At 42.2% G+C, this 21,165-nt stretch overlaps 1 protein-coding gene across 4 annotated transcripts in view; it reads right to left on the reverse strand.

Moving 5' to 3' along the window:
* TOX3 (TOX high mobility group box family member 3) overlaps positions 1–17,807 on the reverse strand; it is a 286,153-nt gene extending 268,346 nt beyond the window's left edge. For 3 of the 4 annotated variants that reach the window (XM_029608537.1, XM_029608536.1, XM_029608538.1), the window contains exons 1-2: positions 17,621–17,807; positions 16,704–16,963 (exon numbers count right to left, since the gene is read on the reverse strand). In XM_029608537.1, the coding sequence (XP_029464397.1) occupies positions 16,704–16,805 (102 nt within the window). In that variant the 5' untranslated portion in view covers positions 16,806–16,963; positions 17,621–17,807. Of the gene's footprint in view, positions 1–16,703; positions 16,964–17,620 lie in introns of those variants that run through there. The other variant, XM_029608539.1, reaches the window with a different exon arrangement.
* Between the last annotated feature and the right edge of the window lie 3,358 nt (positions 17,808–21,165).

Genomic DNA, 21,165 nt, shown 5'->3' on the forward strand with positions numbered 1-21,165 from the left:
GGCCTTGTATGAGGATTTTTTGCAAGGTGGACTGAATAAAGGCTTGGCCCTTAATTCCTTGAAGGTGCAGGCTGCTGCTCTTGCCTGTTTCAGAGGCCTGGTGAATGGTGTTTTGTCATCTCATCCTGATGTGGCCCGTTTTTTGAAGGTAATGAAGCACCTTAGGCCTCCCTTGAGGTTACCGGTTCCATTGTGGAGTCTTAATTTGATGCTGGAGACTTTGATGGGCCCTACGTTCTGACCACTGCATAGCCTTTCCTTACAGTTGTGGACTTGGAAGACATAGCCACCAGGAACACTGTTTTGCACGTCGGATTTCTGAGCTTCAGCCATTGTCTTGCCGGAAGCCGTTCCTTCTGGTGACTCCTATGGCATTATAGCTGTGTACTGTTCCATCCTTCTTGCCCAAGGTAGTCTCAGACTTTCATTTGAATCAGTCCATCTCCTTACCATCCCTGGATAAGGTCAGGGATATGGAGGAGTTTCATCTTTTGCACTCCTTAGATGTTAAGCGTCTTGTCGTGCGATATCTGGGGGACTCAGTCTTTTCGAAAGACAGATTGCCTGTTTGTTCTCCCTGGCGGGAGTAAGCAGGGAATGCCGGCTTCGTAGGCTTCACAGGGTACCATAGCTCGTTGGATTAAGGAGGTTATCACAGCTGTGTACGTGGATGCTGGAAAGCCGTTGCCTACTCAGGTTAGGGCTCAGGCAGTGTCATGGGTGGAGGTTAATCTGTTTCCCGTTGACATCTGCCGAGCTGTGACGTGGTCCTCCTTACACACTTTTTCCAGGTTTTATCATCTGGATGTACAGGACCGGAAGGATAAAGCTTTTGCATGTGTGGTTTTGACTGGACCACGGGCAGTCTCCCAACCTGTTGAGTATCTTTGGTACATCCCACTAGTCCTGAGTCCATCTGTCTACACACTAGGAAATGGTGAAATTGCTTACCTGATAATTTTGTTTCCCTCAGTGTAGACAGATGGAGTCAGGTTCCCACTCTTGGCTACCGCATGAGTGTTTCAATAGTCTTTATGGGGCTCAGGGTCCCAAGGGATTACTGGTAAGTGTCCATCCATTCCCTAGCTTGAGGATGGGTTTCTGTTAAGCTGGTTTTGCAATGTGCAATATGTAAAGAATTATTGGAAGATAAATTAAAAATCTCAAAAAAAAAATTTCTATATAGAAGTGGGGGGGTGTATTTGATTGTTGATTACATAGACTTTATCTTTGCCAAAGTTGACACAGAAACACCAGCAAATTCTGAACTCTTCTATTGAGTTAACAGAAGTTGAATGTGCTATCCATGCCCTTAAATTAGCCAGGGTCTCTTGTCTTGGACTAGGGTCTGAATTTTATCTTCACAAGTGACATGCCCCTTGTTGCAAATGTATAACCATTGTAATTCAAGTGGGACCTTTTTTGATTGTGTTACTCACTCTCTCATTATGGTTCCTCCTAAACCAGAAAAATATTCATTAGGACCTGGATCCTATAGTCCTCTCTAATTAATGTTAAAATATTTGCATCTATTCTAGCTAAATGGCAATCGTACTCCTTAATTTAATAGCAAAAGATCAAATGGGATTTGTAAAAGGTAGGCATGGAGTTCATAATATTAGGAAATTGTTAGATGCCCTTTATTCAAATCCTTCTGATACCAACCAAGGGTTAGTTATATGCTTGGATGCCAAAAAAGTTTGATATATTCTCACTGGATCTTATGGTTTTGGATTCTAGAGAGATATGGTATTAATGGGTTTTCTCTTTCTTGAATATGGCTCTTAAATACTTTCCCTAAGGCACGGATATGGATAAATGGTTTTATTTCTTCTGTGTTTTCTTTATTTAGTGATATGCATCAGGGATGCCCATTACCTCCGCTCCTATATTTACTAATGATAGAGCCTTTTGCTATTAAAGTTCTAGTTCGCTGGAATATCATATGTCTATTTGCAGATTATGTGTTGTTATTTTTAGGTAATCCAAAGATAGCCTTATTGCATGCGTTAGATTTGTTTAAATACTTTGGTAAATCTGCAGGCTTAATGATTAATTTTACTAAATCTGAAGCTTTACCTCTTGCTGATCTGCTACAACAGACTTGGGTAGGGGATTTTCCTTTATGCTGGGCTGACAACAAATTTAAATATTTTGGTATTGGGTGCCTAGGGATCCAGTACTTTATCCTTTACATATAGGTTCCTTGTTGCTGAAAATTTCAATCTCAACTTCATACTTGGCTGGAACTTCCTCTATCTTTACTGAGAAGTGCATTATTTGATGGCTCTTTTTCCTAAATTATTGTACAAAATGCAGATGCTCCCATGCTGGATTTCAAATAAGGTCTTAATATTTCTTAAATCCATGCTGGTACAATTTCTTTGGTGGGGTAAAGAAGCCCGTATTAGTTTAGAAAAGTCGAGGAGGCCTAGAAGCTATGGCAGTCTTAACCTGCCAGATACTCACTTTTACAATATAGCTTGTCAGTTACGATGATTTAGGGAATGGGATAATTCTTCTTTTACATTTTGTATACCTGATTTACCCCTAGATTCATCATTCCACTATAAATTATAATTATAGTGGAATGATGACCCGCGAAAAAAGGGGAAGGGCGATAGTGAGCAGGCGGCTGCATTGTGGCAGTGCGCTTTCACCCTCCGCAGTTGCAGCCGCGCTGCACACTATCACCCCTGCAGCGCCAGTGAAATGTAGCTATTTCTGGCACTACTGAGGGTGATAATGTATAGTCTGCAGCACTACAGGCCCCTAATTTACCTAAACCCGCCCAAACTCCTCCCCTTTCCATAATTTACATTTTCAAATTGCCTTGCGGTAGTATTCGTGCACGTTAGGGTGATATTGCATGCAACAATGCCCTAATGCACACGACTAGGGTCCATTGTCACCTCTTTGGGCATTACATACTGTTAGATCAGACCACTGGATTCTGTTTTACATTATCCTTTGTATCAACTAGTGTGGTTAGCTGAGCGTTATATTTGTAAATGGTGGGGTACATCTCCTATTGCTTCTGGGATTTTTTACTTTGGATGGTAATGTTTGTTAGCCTGGGATATAGAGAGGGTGATTTTTAAAAATGGTATTTTGGTATTTCTTCCTTCTATTGTAATATAACTTAACTGTTCATTCTTTTGAACAAATGCAAGATTTACATAAAATTGCCAAGATCTCATTTTTATGCTTATTTACAGGCACAGCACTATATTTTTCACTTGTTGACAAAAGTTTAAGGCCATTTTCACTTAGATTCTCTCACATAAGCCCTTTGTTTTGAGGGGAAAAAAAAAAGAGAAAAATTATCTGGTTGGTATAAGCTTTGATTAATGAGGATTAATCAATGAATACTTTCTGGATTTGGCCCTTTACTGGTCTTCCTCTATTGGCATGGAAATACATGCTTGTTAAAGCTTCAGTGGATGCCAAATAGCAGGAAAGGTTTCTAAAAATTTTCGATCATAAGAACATTAGATTTGCCATGCTGGGTCAGACCAAGGGTCCATCAAGCCCAGCATCCTGTTTTCAACAGAGGCCAAACCAAGCCATAAGAACCTGGCAAGTACCCAAACATAGCTATATTGATAATGAGAAAGCATGCAAGTTTTAGTATATTCCTCTGAAGAAGTTATACCAATGTAAGATGGAGACAGGGATCGTTTATTCATAAATGTCTTTTATGCCAAACTTTTTTTTTTGGGGGGGGGAACTTGTTTTGTCTATTAAGGAAGTAACAGGGGTCCGTTGGCTCATATTGTTGGGCTCTACCAAATTTAATTTGCCACTATCTAAGAGTTCTATGAAGTTCGTATACGTAGCTTTGTTAATGGCTTACTTTTGCATCCTAAAATCTTGGATGCAGTCAGAACCCCCCTTCATCTTTATGGTTTCGTTAATGACTGACTGGATGTAGATAGAGAGATTAGATGATCCGTATATGTGGAGAGATCTTTCAAAAGTCTATACCAAAACGTGGGCTATATTTTTTTGATTTATTGCCAGTCTTAGATAAAGATCACTTGAAATGTCTAGGTTTTAAGCCACAATGTGAAGATAATTAGATTTCTTAAAAAACTGGGAGTGAATGCGGATGAAAGATTGTGATATCGCAAGCGTTACTTGATGGTATAGGGGGAACATCAACAAACAGGCAAAAAGGGGAGATGTGGCTTTTTTTAATGTATTTTTGTTCTTGTCCAATATTGAAATGTTCTCATTTTATGATATTATTGGAACTCTATTGTATTTGATGTAACCACATCTATCTAAATAAATATTAAAAAAAAAAAGCAAAGAAAATAGTTAGGAATCAAGATTTTCCTTTTTCATTTGTTTTCTAAGTCAATATCAATATCTAGTTTTTGGTTTGGTTTTTTTTTTTTGTTTGTTTTTTTTTTGTTTAAAAGCTCCTTCCTCCTTAACTTTCACAAACATAAGTAAACTGGTGTGCTGCAGGACAGATATTCATCAGAACCACACAAATAATCAAGAACTAGACAAAAGGGAAGCAGAGTTTTGAATAAATAATGGCTACAAACCTAATGACCCCATACCCTACAGCAAAAAACTATTATGCAAAATAAAATATACTGGGCCAAAAAAGGAAACAGAGAAATAAGACCACACAATGTAATAGGGGCAACAGACATGTATTTATTGAGCAATCTACGTATTTGATTTATATTCTACTTATAGACAAAACATGATAGCTATCTACTGTTACTTTCCCTTCTTTAATGTCAAGGTCAAACATGTAGGCTTTTTATTGTCCTTAGTATATAGTTTCCATTATAAATGAAAAATGAGAAGCACTTCAGCTTCTTTTACTTATTTTAACTTCTCCACTCAGTACGTACAAATTGTTGACCAAACATGAAAGATCTTGCATTGATCTAACAAGAAAGCATATTCAGCACAATCTAATCTTTGTCATAATTACAAGCATGTCTAATTGAGCAAGATGGTTCTTTAAAGAGTTGCATTTGACATACAAAGCCACAATTGCAGGTGACTACACAGTAAAAATCCAAGTTATATCTATAGGACCATCACAGCAAAGGACACACTGTGCGGCATGTGGCGCTCAAACAAAACTAAGGGAATGTTTGAGTACCGACGACCGAGAATTAGTTGTAAGCCCCATGCGCCTGCAGAGAACTGTGAATAGAACTTTTATACAAAAAAAAAAAAACACACAATACAGAATAGCATTGTTTATGGCATACTTTATAAATCTTTGTGACCCAAAAGAGGTGGGCTTAGCAGCCACTTCATTGCTCTTATTCTGCAGAACATGGAAGGGAAAGGCTACAAAATAAAATAGTCAATGTTTACAAGGAAGGTGCTCTCAAGCATCATTGCACCTCAACCCAGTCCTCTAGACCTGCCCAGCCACTGGTTTTCAGGATATCCAGAAGGAATATGCATGATTTGCATGCACTGTCTCCACTGTATGCAAATATATCTCATGCACATTCCTTGTGGATACCCTGATAATCAAACTGGATGAACAAGTAATGAGGACTGGAAAGAGAACTATTACTGACCTCATGGACACAATTTTAAAAATCAACACCACATTATAAAAACAATAATATTGGGTCACACAGAAGGTCCATCAAGTCCAATATCCTGTTTCCAACAGAAGCCAATGCAGGTCACAAGAACCTGAAAGGATCCTAAATAGTAGATATTTCCCATGCTGCTAAAACATGGTTAACAACAATTTATGGACTTTTCTTCCAGGAAAGTGTGCGTTTTTTAAACACAGATAACTTTCTTTACCTCATCCTCTGGCAATGAATTCCTGAGCTTAACTGTTGAGTGAAAAAATATATTCTCACATTTATTTTAAAATGTGCTGCTTAGTAACTTCCAGGAGCTTCAGTCATCTCTTCTCCAAGCTGAAGAGCCATAACCTCTTTAGATATTCCTCAGATGGGACCCTTTCATTTCCCTATATCATTTTGGTCAGCCTTCTCTGTACCTTTTCTTTTTCCACTGGGGAATACACTACACTGGTTCATTCTTACATGATCAGTGATGTGCTGCCAGTTCTTGGTGATGCACTCCTCGTTTTCATAAAATTACTTAACCCTCCACCATAACAAAAAATAAAATTGTACATAGAGCATACAATAACAATACTGAAAATTACATTTCAATAAGAGGAATCATGGTATATTCTGAAACATTATCCTGGATCAGCACACTAATTATCTAAAAACAACGTACACGAGCTTCTTCAGATGTCATGCCAATGCATTATTTGCATCTGAAGACAGGACCTTTGTAATGTCAACAGCTCATGTATCAATAATACTTACATTGATCCAATAAAAAAAAAAAAACACCACATCTCAGACTGCAGAGAATCCAGTTTACTCCAGAAGCCATACATCAACTACATCACTGCATTACATATTCCGGTTAAACTGAAAATAAAATCCTTTTTTATACTTCTATTATCTAGGTAGAGTTTCTTTTGCATTGGTCTTAGTCTCAGTTTTCCAGTTTTCTTCATCTTCTCCCAACTCCTTTTTCAATGTCTTATTTTCATTTTATTTTGTCTCTCTCCAATTGCTCTACGCCCTTTCCCAGCTCCTCTTTTCCTATTCCCTGCAGGCTATCTAGAAAAAAAAAAAGAGCTGGAGCAGAAGATAAGCCAGCTGTTTGCAATTTGGGACACTGACAGATTCGGGGAATGAGTCTTGTGTGTCCATGGCTAGCAACAAAACCCCTGTGAACAATCTGAAGCTGAACTCAAATCATGTTGGGGTAGCGAGGAGAAGGGTGTAGGAAAAGTTAGATGTTTCCAGACAGACCAGTAAAATCCAGTTTAAAAAATCCAAAACACCATCTGTGCTGATCAAATAAAATCAGTGGCAGATTTCTCCAGATCTGCATTAAGGATCCGCTTCACATTCCGCCACAACTGTAGCTTTTCCTTTCAAAATGAATTCACCAAAGCCTACGGATTTTTCAGGAGGTTTGTTGAAGCAAGGTGAACCTATCATAAAAAGGATCTCATATCCCTATTAGCCACTCGTTTTATTGATGTAAAACATTCCATTAGCCTAATCAAGGCTACATGGAGAGATTAGGATTCTACCCACACCATATATTTTCACAATCACAACAGTGCTAACATACAAAAGTCTCCTGAAAGGTGCCTGCTGTAAAACACAAAGCTAGGAGGATCAATTAACTCATTCTGCACCCAGAAAGGAAGCTGAGGTGAATATTCAAGTTAAATACAAATATTTCCTATTAAGAAAGGAGCCAAAGGCTGAACAGGATGCCAAAAAGGACAAAAGTGGCCCCTGTCTTGCTTCAAACCAGAGTGCATTAGCTGCCTCTATTCTCCATGGACAAGCCTCATTATCCGTTATTACCTAAGTAAGTCACTCTAGTGTCAGTTTCCAAAAGAAAAAAGGCAGTGAAGTCACACCACAGTATGCTTGGGCTCCAAGAACCCAATATCCCAACACTTCTTAACCGGATAAGTTGGACCTATCCAGCTAAGTGGTGGCTGCTAAATTTCCGGCTAAGTAGATTAAGTTGTGGGCAGGCAGCAAGCGGATATGGGTGGTGCTACTTCTCCTGCTTACTTAGCTGGATAAGTAACGATATTCATACTTAACTGGTTTAGCTAAATCGGAAAACTCAGACCTGCCACAGAGCAAGTCTAAAAACTTAGCCGGATGCAACTTATCTGGGTAAGAAACATCAGATATGGGGATATTCGGCAGTATAGCCATGCTGCTGAATATCCCATGTAAGTCAGCCGAAAAGTCTTATTCGACTAACTTACCTACACAGATCGCTTTGAATACAGAGGCCCATGTTAGTGGAATCTAAAGGACAATGTGGCAAAAATAAATATTTTCCCACACTGCCTCATTTGCACACTCTCCAAAAAAAAAAACACATTCGTCCTAGCTCCATAGTATTCAGTTGGGAAAACCCAAGCTGCCAGCAGAAATTAGATTACAAGCAGATATAAAAAAAAATTTAAATCCAATCTTAAAACATGGCTCTTTAGCAGTGCTTACGCAGATTCTAACTAAGGACCGTTATTTATTGTTTTTAAGAAGTTGTCTATACTTTTACTGCGTTTAACTGAATGTACTTAATCTTATCATGTAGTTATTTCTTTTAATGCTGTTTCTTTAATTTTTAGTATACTTGTGTGTAAGATAGTTAATTATTTTACTATTGTGTTCCTATTGACACTTTTGTATTGTATTTCTTGTTACTGTAAACCGTCGTGATGGACATCCCGATACGACGGTATATAAAATCTAATAAACTAGAAACTAGCATCATGAAGCCAATAAAAATATACCTGTACCAAAATCTGTCATTATATCTTTTACCTCATCTTTAGAAGTCGAATTGTTAGATACATTTTTAAAAAGACAAAACATTTACATGAAAATGTATAAAAACAATGTTTTTGAGCAGTTTGTCACCATATAAGCTGGCACTAAGTAACCGCCTCTTAAGAGCTATAAGAATTCTTAGAATTAATCAAAAGAACTAATATGCTGTAGTTAAGATCTCTCTCAATGCCAACTAGGGATGTGCTCTCACTGAAACAAACACAAAAGGTTTTTAATATGAAAAATGTATCATTTCGTTTCAGATAGTTTTTCAACCAAAATGAAGGGAAATCCCCAGTTGCTTCTGTCTCACCAAGGGGTCGATGCAATATAAAGCGCGGAAAGCGGGCGCTGAAAAGTCAGCGCCCACTTTCCTAAACGCACGCATGGCGCCCTCAAGGGGGGGCGGCCATGCAATATCCAAAATTAGGGGGTCGCGCTAGCAAGGAGGCGCTAGGATCGACCTTAGCGCTTTCTTGCTATTGCTACCCCGCCACGGCTGCCGGTTATGAAGACTGATGCCGGTAAACTCGGCGTCTGTCTTAAAAAAAAAAAAAAAAAAAAACAAGTACAGAAAAGCAGTCATTTCTGCCTTTCTGTACTTTTGCTTGTGCATCTGAGACGCACATTTATTTTTTTTGCATGCGGAGGAGTAATAGACTCATGTTAGCGCGCGCTAACCCAAAAAACGATTTTTCACTAAAAAAAAAAAACAAAAAACAAAAACAAAAACTGGGGAAATGTGGGAAAACGATTTTTTTCCCGTGGCCAGACGATCCCGATAGCGGGAACGGTTGGCCACCCGATTCACATCCCTATTTGCTAGCTTTGTCAGTGGTCTGAGATTTCCACCCATAGACTGTGAGAAATGCAAGACCACTTCTTCCACTTCCCTTGGATAATCATCGGGCTTAGAAGCCTTCCTTTCTTTTCTGTACTTAAAGTCAATTTGCTGGTAGGTCTTTGGAGTCTCAGCATCACACTGGTCCCTAGATCAGAGGTGCTCAAGTCTCGTGTCCCCTTCCACCCCTCCCCAGCAAATCAGATTTTCAGGGTATCCCTAATGAATATACATGAGAACTATTTGCATACATAGGAGGTTGTGCAGGCAAATATATTTAATGCATATTCATGGGGAGGTATCTTGAAAACCTGACTGGCTGGGCTGGGCTGGGCTCCCCTCCCCCCCCCCCCCCAGTACTGGTATAAACACCCCTGCTGTAGATTTTGAAGTTTGGCTGTGTTCTTGGCTGCTGCACATAGTTTGCTGCTCTTGAGAGGCCAAGTTCTTTGTGGCATGCTCAGTCGTGGGGTCTTAGTTTGCAGCACTTCTGCCCTTTGCATAGTCCATCAGAAAGAAGTGGGGTCTGTGGAGGTAATTCTTATAGTTGGCATTAGGGATGCACACTTCATTTTTTTTTTTCCATTTTCTTTTGATTTTTTTTGTTTCTTGTATATGAAACAAAACAAATGCCAAAAAAAAATCAATAAAGGAAAACCAAAATGAAACCAAGGTTCCAGTCTGCCCTATGGAAATCTCCCAATGCTGCCAAAATTTACAAACCAGAGCCGCTATCCTGCCTCTCCCCAGACCCTTCTTACCTCATCCGTGAGGGTTGCAAGATGTCCGGATGGGGCAGGAATGATCCCCAGACTCTCCTGCCTCACGGGTTGCCGTGTTTAAAAAGGCACCTGCTGGCCTTGAGACTGATGCCATTTTGTTGTATGATCAAGACACTTGGGGGCCGATGCAATACAGTGTGCTCAGCCGGGCGCACTGTTTAACCCGCACTCCGACATGGGTTAAATAGGCGCTAATCCACCCCTAATGCAATAGTGGGATTAGCGCCTATTTAACCCGCGTCGGACACGGAGTGAATGTAATAGCACTCATGTTAGCGCGTGCTAACAAAAATAGCAAAAAATAAAAGTAACAAAAATAAACGGTTGTTTTGTTAGTGCGCACTAACCCGAAAAACGATTTTTATGAAAAATCGAGGGTAAAATTGATAGTTTCCTTCTTTTAACTGATTTTTAACGAATTTAGAAGCATCGTACGATATTTCAATTCGTTAGAAAAACGATTCACATCCCTACTAGCAAATAGAAGATACAGGGCAGGAATAAGGTAACCCCAGTCCTCAAAAGCCACAACAGGTTGGGTTTTCAAGATATCCACAATGAATATGCATGAGAGAGATCTGCATGCACTGCCTCCACCGTGTGCAAACTTATCTCAGGCATATTCATTGTGGTTATCCTGAAAACCAGACCCATTTGTAGCACTCGATGACCAGGAGTTGCCTATGCCTGATACAAAGTCTGATTCACTAAGGCTTTCTCCAATTCTTTATTTTTGGAAAAATAATCAGGCCCACAGAGTCAAACCATATTGTAAACAACATCGGAGTGACATCCAAGGGGGGTTAAGAAACAAAAAAAAACAAAGGGAGAGATGTCAGGGTACAAGTAACCCATAAAATAGTCCGGAGGGAATTCTACACAACGGTGCAGTGCAGAATTTTGAGTTTGTGTTGCAGAACATGGCTGTGTGGGCCCCAAAGGAGGAAACACAGTAGCGATCGACACTGTCTCAAAAGGAAGAGGCCGCAGTAAAAAAAAAAAAAAAAAATCGGCCTGAGCCACCCCAGAGAAAGGAAGCATAGGGGTGGCCAAGGAAAGAAGAGGCTGCTGTCACCTGTCGACCCGTGCAATCCCGAAAGAGATGGCGGCATTCTCGGCTGCGCGAGCTGGGAAGGATGAAAGAGTGCGTGGTGGGTTTGAGTTTGTGGGGGCGAAACATGGGAAGGGAAGGGGCAGGGAGAGCAGAGAAAGAGTGAGTGAGCCAGCAGTAGCAGAGAGTCAAAAACATTGAAGAAGAAAGATCTGAGAGGCCGAGCCGGAGAAAGTGTGTGTCAGTGCACGGGTAGGAAGAGCGCAAGCACCTGTGTTGGGGTAAAGATGAGGAGTTGAGTTATCCAAAGAGAATTGGCTGGGGAGAAAGGACTAAGAAGCCAAGGTAACAAACTTTTAGTGCAGACACTAAAAAAAAAAAAAAAAAAAAAAAGTTAATTCTCAACCCAGTGAGCTAATGGTACATGCTAATGCATCGAGAGTTCAAACTGTGCACACAAACCAGGAGTTAAAATGTGCACTCAGCACAGGTGGCAGAGGCTCTAGGATAGAATTTATGCTTGTTTTGTGTGCATAAAATGTGATTTAGGTGCATAAAAAGGCTTTCAGCTCAGAAAGCATTTTCTGTGCACATAGATCCTATTTAGGAGCAGAAAACATGCTTTGTGGGTGCAAGGCACGTTTTCTGCACATAAATCCCGACTGCCGGGCCTGGCCGTAGACTAACACAAGTGCGGGAAACTTTAGCCTCACCTCTGACCTGGAGTACAATTCCCAGAGTTAAGCCAGGGCACCTCTCTGCATCGGGAAGCAATAGCTAAGGCCTCCCTTAGCACGCAGTTTCCGTGCAAGGGCTCTAAGCAGTAATCGCACTTTTACATACACAAAATGTCCTTGCTACATAGGAAGTAACAATATGCACAGAACGGAGAGTAAAACTCTGATTTACTGAGGGCACTTTATTACATCGGGGCCTAGAGGAGGATGGAGCCTGAGGAGAAAGAGGTTAGGAGGGAGGGGGGAGGGGGGAGGGGGGAGCTGGAAAGAGAAAAAGCAAACATGAATGGTGGAGTTAAGACTGGGGGGGGGGGGGGGGGAAATCAAGCCTGAAGGGAAGGGGATGAAGGAGTTGGCGGGAAAGAGAGAGTGTGGGAGCTGTGGAGTCGAGCCGGGATGTGCCGAGAGAGAGCGCTGAGGGAATCGATGCTGTGAGAGGAAGGAAGTGAGAGCGCTAGGAGGGAAAGAGAGAGATACCTGGGGGAAAGGGGCTGAGCCTTAGGATGTGCCACTTCGGTCAAACACATTTTAAAAATGTGGCATTTTCAATGATAAAGTGAGGGTTTCCTCTTTTGCGTTTTAAATTCAGCAAATCACTCAAGACAGCAATCGCGTTGTGTTATTCTGATAAAGTGTGTAGCAGTTTGCTGAATATTTTTGTTTGCACAGAATTTTAAATGTGTGTTGTGCAGAATTCCCTCGGGAGTAAATAAGCTTTAAGAAGAGAAGGGATGCCCAGCCCTCTGCAGCTCGTGCCCTTGGGGAGGAACTGGTTGGTGATCTATGAGGAAGACATTCATGGCTGAAAGAAGCCATACAAATACAGCCCGGCAAGTACAAAAGCAGAATTTGCACAACTGCACCACATCTGTAATTCAGCTCCACCACCAGAAGCCTACAGGTAAGACTGCAAGGGGGGCCTTTCCATATAAATAAATGACCCTCCTCCAACGGAAAATTGATGGAGACTCCTTTTTCTGCAGGTATACACTGATGAGACCATCACTCCCTGGAGCAAACACAGGCCCCATCCCCACCCTACAGGACCCTCCTCACTGTCTCCAGGGAGATATACACAACACTTAGATATCCTGGAGCTCAGCATTTCTTGACCTGGACCTGTCTGGTGGTACAATTTAGGAGGGTCCCGCGGGCACAGCACTGTGGAAGCGACTGGGTCCCAGTAGAGAGAGAGTCCCATCCATGACTGACAAACAAAAGTTTTACAGTGGAAAGGAAGGTGCACGAGGTCATGATAGGAGATTCTAAAGGGTTCAGTTTAAAGACTGATATAATCGCTTTTCAGAGCAAATGAACATGGTTGACTCAGAAGGAACGTAAGAACATTCTGTGTTTCTTTTCACAGAAAGCGTGATGGATGCACAGAATAGCTTCCTGGGGGGGGCGGAAATTGGAGGCGGCAAAAACAGAACAGAGCTCAAAAAAAGCATGGGATGATCACAGCTGATCCTAGGCAGCCAAGAAGTGAAGAAAGTCAGAGGTTAACTAGGGTTTATGGCACACTAAAGGAAGCCAATCTGGCTAACGAGATGGTTTCTCTGTCCTTGCCGGCCACCGTACTCACTAGACAGCTTCCCAGACCTGAACTGGGGACCCCACAGCCCGCTGGGTTTACGGGATATCCATGGGATACATTTGCATGTATGGAATCTCCATTATGCGCAAATCTTATCTCATGCGTATTCATTGTGGATATCCTGTAAACCCAGCGGGCTGTGGGGTCCCCAGGACAGGTTTGGGACCCCCTGCTCTGAACAGAATTCACTCAAAATGTTCCGTGAGGAGTCTCGGCATGAAGGGTGCTTTTCTTTCCAGATCCAATTGACATCTAAGTCACCGAGCAGGTGAAAGGATGCCACAGAAGACGTCAGGGTGGTTTATTTTCTGATCACTTCACTCACAAGACCTGCCCCCTAGAGGGGCATTCACCTCCCTTTACACCCCAAATGACCAGAAGGGGACAGCCTCCTTCCACAGGCACCAGACGACGAGGCTGAAGTGGCGGGCCCACCCGTGTCTGATGGGAGACAGAATGTATCCTTCTTTGCTTACACGTCTGCCCTCTGCTCCTACTTGACCAGAGTCGGTCCCAAGGAGGCAGGCAGCATACTAGCGAGGTCCTGCGAGGCAGGCATCCCTACAGGTGGCTGCTGAATCTAAGCTTTCACACAGTAGTAGTTTAAGCGACTAAAGGGTGCTATTTGTACCATCTGCAAACAAAACCGAGGTATCGGGAAGCTTTCACAAGCAGACCAAGTGCCACATGCAGCAGCACTCATGATGCCGTCTCTTTAAAAAAGTGTGGCCAGAAACGGCTTGAAACAGGATTTGTTTTTAAAAACTTTTTCCCAATTCCAGTCAAATGGAACTGGATACATTAAAGGGAAAAAAAAAAAAAAAAAAGTGTGCAAGGATTGGCTCCATTTTCCATAGGAGCTGCAAGGTGGATAAACCATGAGCCATGTATCTGGGTGGAGGAAGGGGAGCATAGGCAGGTTTCACCTCCAGCTCGCTCCAGAAGATAATTAGGAAAACTTGGCTCCAATTCACCTCCTGAAGGCCAAAAAAAAAAAAAAAAAAAAAAAACCACACAGCCAGGTGTAAACCAACCCTTCATTTCATTGCACCATTCGTTTCCAACGATTAACAGGACATCAGCACATGCGCTGTCCGATAAGGAACTGAAACCCCTGCACTTCTACTTGTGATACATTAGCAGTTTTCATGACCATCCTACTACCTAACTAAAGTGAAAAGCCATGGCTCCTTTCTAAATTTGCCACAAGAAAAAAAGATTAGGATTAGCACAGGTACTGTGTGTACAAAAATCTCTTTGTTCTTAGACTATGATTTTAAACTAATACCAATACACAAAATCACGATGCCAGACGAACTCTACAAGGGATCATGACAGAATGCTGCCCTATCAATTCATTTTCCTTTTAATGTGAGGTTGGTAACATTTTTTTTTTTTATTGCTTATGGAAGCTGGAGCCTGGCTAAAACCCTTTGCAGTCTCTCTTCTACAGTCTATACCAATCCTGTCTTCAAGCACCCCCCTTGCTTTCCTACGCTGGGCCTCTCATGAATACAGAACAGGGAATGTCATTTGTATAGTGCTGAGATGTAAGCTGCTTTGGTGACTTGTGAACAAATTCCACGACTAAGAGTGCCTAACAGCAGGTTATTTGCTTTAATTTTAATCTAACCCAGTTTTCCCAAAATGAGAGAATCTTAACCAAGTGTGCTACCTACCTCCACTATTAAGATATGGTAAAAAAAAAAAATAGATTAGGCAGTTAATATGTAATGACATGCATAAACAGTGCAGTTACCCAAATCACATAAAAGCATGGCTCTAGAAATTGCTCTTTTAGGGAATTTTGAAGACGAGCAAAACAAGATAGTTAAGGGTGGCCTCAGTCCAGAAACTGTGGCAAGTGTATAGAAAACGCTTATAATCAGCTAGCAGACTAACCGGTCAATATATTATTACTCATTCAGTTTGACAGCCTGAGTGAAAACATGAACTCAAACCTAGAGGAGAAAAAGCAAAAATAAAAATAAAAAACCAGACCAAATCCAAAAATAATGGTTTTGTGACAAACTTAATATACTATTGGGTCCTAACGCCATCTTGTCCCGGGGGCATATAAGGAAGAGAATAAAAAGGCATTGCATGTATACGTGCACATATAAAAGATTGTAGATACTATGGTAATCAAAGATCTGCTAGCAGTAATGACAATGCTTTTACAAGTAGACATGCACTCGGGATATTTGTTTACTGTACTTTAGTAGTACAATCATGTCAGTTGCTACAGGTGAACACTAAAACAAAAACAGAACTTACATCTATTTGTGAAAATATTGGAGAGAAAACTGAATAAGTTTCTTTAACTTAATGTCACAAGAAAGTGTGGAAACTCAGTTTTCTGCATACAGTTTCAACTTAGCAAAGCTTTCCATGCAAAGCAAAAACGGAGATCGGAGTTTCTTCAAACAAGCGCATTCCATATGCACCACAAAAGCCAGCCAAATTGAAGCATACATAGTGCATTATTATACCAACAATATCAGATCAAAATACTTCAAAATCCATTACAGAAAAGGTCCTCCTATGTTCTGAAGAAAAAATACACACCTTAAAAATCTAATACAGGCTTTTAGTGTCAAGCGCCAAAACACAAGCCGAAAAGAAAAACAAAGAGAATTGCGTGGGGGGGCCATGTGAAACTGACTATGCTGGATAAATCCCGTGTCTCAGCTTCTTTGGCAGTTCATGTCAAGATCAGAACTTTTGTTTTCTCGCGAAACTTTTGCTTTGCACCTATGATCTGCAACAGACGACGACGAACTTAATTTGGTCTTTCAGGCGAAGACTTCGGAAGATAAAAATTATTATATATATATTATTCGCCTGTGATCTGCGCTACCAAGTTTTCAGCCAGATGTATACCCTACGATACGTTCAGCCTCTATAAGAAGCTCATTGACAAGCAAAGCGAAATAGAACGACACATGCAGGACACCTATGAGGGAAAAAAAATTCCTGCGAAAGCAAAACGCCCAATAAAACGCTACAAAGACGTAACGCAGGGATGTACACACTTTCACATTATAGACTGTAAACCCACGTAATACTAATCTCTGTATCTGACGCTGCAGGAAACAGTCTCCCACCCCTAATCACTGCATTGTACATATCCATCAGAAAGTGACATTTCAAACCTGGCTTCCCTGTCTAGAAATCTCACTTTCCACATCGAGGAGGCTAGGATAGTTTTAGATACAGATGTACATATCCCACCTCTCTTCTAGTGGAAACGGAACTTAAAACGCAAATAATCAAAAAGTAATAATCACCTTGTTGTAGTTGTAGTAGCCCAAACACTGGGAAAAGTCCAGATTGGAGGGGTCTCCTGGAAGAGAGCTGCCAGCGGCAGCTGGATAAAATCTTACATCCATGACTTTGTTTTACTGGTAGTAGTAATTGTTTGTTTGTTGTTTTTTTTTTTTGCTTGCTTTAGTTTTCCTTTTATTCTTGGGTACAAAAAAAAGTGCACTTGACGAAACCACTGATCTCTTTTTAACAGATCCACATTCGATAGCTTTCACTAATGTTTCTGTTTAAGGAAAGAAAGATCAGGCTGATGAACCCAGGCTATAAAAAAAAAAAAAATAGGTGGGGGGAGGGGGCTAGAAAGAGGGGTTAAAACCGGTAGAAAATCTTTCAGAAAAGGGTCATAAAAAGAGAGAGAGAGAGAGGAAAGGGGAAGAAAAGCAGAGCAAAAGAGGAATCCAGCTAGGTGTCTTTGCCTTGCAGAAGCTGTTATTTAAAAAAAAAAAAAGCTCAGTGCCAAGCCACAGGATTTACCCGTGCATTCAAGAGCAGCTGCTGTACACAAAGAAGCCACGCGACCGGCACTGATAAGCAGCAGCTCTCCCAGCTTCCCCTCGCTGCACCCTGCCTGCCAGAGGACGCAAGCAAGAAAAAATAAATACATGCAAATAAACCCCACACTTGTAATGGCAATAAATTAAAAACTAAAAAAAAAAATCCACTATCCCTCATGCAACTCGCTAGAAGAGCAGGATCCGCTCACGCCCCTCCTCCCCTCCCCGTTCCACTCCGGTTTCTTTCTTTAAAAGCAAAAGAATCTGACAAGCAAAGGGAGACAGTCACTGATGACTAGGCTAGAAGGAAAAAAAAAAAGGCTTTGCTCAAGTTGTATAAACAAGGGAGAAGGGTTACTGAGAGCAGTGAAGGCTTTCCCACCCACCCGTTTACAATTGTAGTTCAAAGTGCTGGACGAACACTGGAGCTGCTCCTGGCAGGGCTCCCCGGGAGACGCCAAGAAGTGACAAAGGCAGGGGGTTGCCAGCTTTCCCAGGACGGTGTTTGACTCCGAGGCGTTAATCAAGAAAAGGCAGAATTACTTTCCGTTCTGCAGACTAATTAGCAGCCGTTTACCCCCATCCCATCTTTAGGAAACAGATCCGTGCGGATTAAAATCTCCTTCTTCTGTCTGGGCGCGTGCGCCTCTGCCAGGAAAAAAAGTGGTACGGTCTAAACATAGTTGGGTGGAGCAAAGCAAAAAAAAAAAAAAATCCCGCAAAGTACTATCTGAACAACAATATTTGGCTAGAGCTAATAAAGCCTATAATTATACCCTTAGGGAACAAAACCCAGCATATAGTTATATTCTACTGCTTTTGTCATTATAGCTCAGTCTACCACGCTTAAAGTAAAAACTTTTTTTTTTTCAGAACATTTTCCTTTTTAACTTGTGTTGTTATATTTCGCCCTGGCTCAATCTATCCACTGAAAGCGTATACAGTTTCCTTCAGATAATCATTCCAGAAATGCGAATCTTAAAGACCAGACTATTCTTTTCTACGATAAGATCCCTGCAATAGATTTAATTAATAAGCTCCTGAAACTTTTTCCACGATCGCAGGGTAACTGAAACCTATTTTCAGACTTTCATAGCTTTCACATAATTAGTATGGAAGGCCTGTGCCTGGTTGCATTTGATTGAGATGAACAAATGATTTGGTAATTATTCTCAAAATAGTTCTGTTGAGTAAGTGAAACAACACTGTGAAGCAACCAAGCAAAAAACACAGTTTTTTATTTCAGATGTTTTTGAGTCACTGAAACCAGAACAGAATGATCACCCAACCTGCAAAATCTACCCTTAGGAAATGCGCTCTATCCACAGCGGGCCCATCTCTCTGGAACTCCCTACCACCGGACCTCCGCATTGAGCCGTGCCATACTACTTTTAAAGTGAAACTCAAGACTTGGCTCTTCCGTCAAGCTTTCCCAGAGAGCTAAAAGCAAGAAGAACAACAACCATCCTTGCCTTACAGCAATAATCTAATGTTTATATTACTTCAGTTATATGTTTCCAAGTTGTGTTCTAAGTTGATCTTAGTTGTTTTTTCCCAATAGATTGTACTTTATTATATATTATCCGTTCATTATTTCGATATGTTCCATGTAAACCGCCTCCCCGGCGATAGTTATTTCTGTTAAATGTGAACCGGAGTGATATGTATTGTATACAGGAACTTCCGGTATATAAAAACCAAAAATAAATAAATAAATAAGGTCCCTCAAAATCCTTTTCAATACAGCAGGATTAGGAGAGGGGAAGAAACTACACAAAGCTGTAGAGTTCAACCCCAGCTGGTGGAAGGGTATTAGGCGCCCTAGGTGGAGTTTCTCTTGCCACCTTCCCCGCTCCCCATCCCTCAACTTACCAATTGCGGGCAGTTCCAACAGAACACTCCTTCCTACCAGCAGGTCCTGCTTTGGTGGCATTGACTCTGGCACAGCCCCCATCCCGATCTCTTCCCTTACCCTCTACCCAGCATCCTCTCTCTCTTCCTGCTCAGCATCTATTCATTTTCCCCACCACAGCATATTCCTCTCCCTTCTGCTCCAGCATAACCCCAATTTTTTGGCCTTCTTTCTGCAATATCAGCATCCCCCCTCTCTTCTTTCCCCGTCCCACACTCTCAACCTCCTAGAACCATCTCTATTTCAGTTTGCTAATTGCTCAGCACCTTTTCTCTCTGTGGGGGTCATTTATCAAAATGCGATAAGGTGTTTTCGCATGTGTTAAGGGCTTATCGCATGGTGCGATGCAAATTCAGAAAATAGGAGGAGCGGACTGGGTTAGCTTGTCTGTGAAGAGCTATTGCACAGCCATAATGCCAATTTTAACTACACCTCTTTGGATTGTGTTAGGTGCCATGACCATGTGGTAAGGTTTCATTGCCATGTCTCCCATAAGTCCTTGGCCATAATGTCATGGCCCATAGATAGGTATTTGTATCCCTATGGTAGGCCCACCTAGTAACTCGAGGTGGGGATTAGGTAAGAGTGTAGGGGGTTAGGGGCCACTTTGACATTCTACGTGACACCTACGAACAGAACAGTGGTCTCATGAAGATTTGATGACCTTTGGAGTGAGGAAACTCACTCCAAGAACCCCCCCAAAATGTTTTAAATTACCTGGGGTCCATTGGGGGTTCCCGACGCGATCTCCCTATCTCTCTCTGGCCACGGCTGCGTTGAGAAATGGCGTCGGTGGCCCTTTGCCCTTATCATGTGACAGGGCAAAGATAGCGCCGGTGCCATTTTGTTTCCTGGCTCCCAACGTCACGCCTGCTGGAGATCGCCCCCGGACCCCCGCTGGACCCCCAGGGACTTTTGGCCAGCTTGGGGGGGGGGGGGGCTCCTGACCGTCGCCCGTATGACATAGTGAGGGCAAAGGTAGCGCCGGTGCCATTTTGAAGATTGGCAATACGGCCCGCGTGCAGGAGGTCGCTCCTGGACCACCGCTGGACTTTTGGCAAGTCTTGTGGGGGTCAGGAGGCCCCCCCCCCAAGCTGGCCAAAAGTTCCTGGGGGTCCAGCAGGGATCCGGGGGCGATCTCCAGCAGGTGTGACGTCGGGAGCCAGGGAACAAAATGGCGCCGGCGCTACCTTTGCCCTGTCACATGATAAGGGCAAAGGGCCACCGGCACCATTTCTCAACGCAGCCATGGCCAGAGAGAGAGGGAGATCGCGTCGGAACCCCCCCACTGGACCCCAGGTAATTTAAAACATTTTTGGGGGGTTCAGGAGGATGGGGGATTTCTATTAAAGGTTCGGGGTGGGTTTTAGGGTTTTTTTGGTGTGCCGGTTTTCTCGCGCCCTTTTTAACGATACAATACAAATGCCCCTGACGATAAATCGGGGGCATTTGTATTGTATCTGCACTCTAACGATTTTGGATGATTTTAAAATTATCGTCAGATAATTTTAATCGTTCAAAAACGATTCACATCCCTACTAGGCACACCAGGTGCTGGTTAAGAAAGGAAATGCTGGTCAAACTTTGCAAGTTTTGTCCTGATTCTGGTCCTCACTGCCCAGTATAATGCCTGTGTCTATGAGCTCAATGGGATCTCCAAGGTATGTCACTGTAATTTGGAAAGGGATCTCCTCTGCTGGGGAGAAGAGGATACTGGTCTCTGTTTGCTACCACTGAAACTTTGGCCCTCTGACAGGAAAGCCTTTTGAGTGGTGGCCATGGCGGGGTGGGGGGAATTTGGAGGAAGGTGGGAGAGGAAGTGTTTTTTAGCTTACAGGGTTGCTTCTTAAGCTGGCAGCCCGCTCTGTCCCGTGCTGCACTACCACGGACCCTCTGCCTCTGGCGCTCCTGTTTTTGCACACTAGTAACCGGCTCCTCCTTCAAGTAAGTCAGAATGCCAGACTGGAGGGTGAGACATTCTGCGGCTCACACGCAGGGAAGGATTCAGCCGGCTGAGGA

Source organism: Rhinatrema bivittatum, chromosome 7, assembly GCF_901001135.1.
Source record: "Rhinatrema bivittatum chromosome 7, aRhiBiv1.1, whole genome shotgun sequence".
NCBI classification, from domain to species: domain Eukaryota; kingdom Metazoa; phylum Chordata; class Amphibia; order Gymnophiona; family Rhinatrematidae; genus Rhinatrema; species Rhinatrema bivittatum.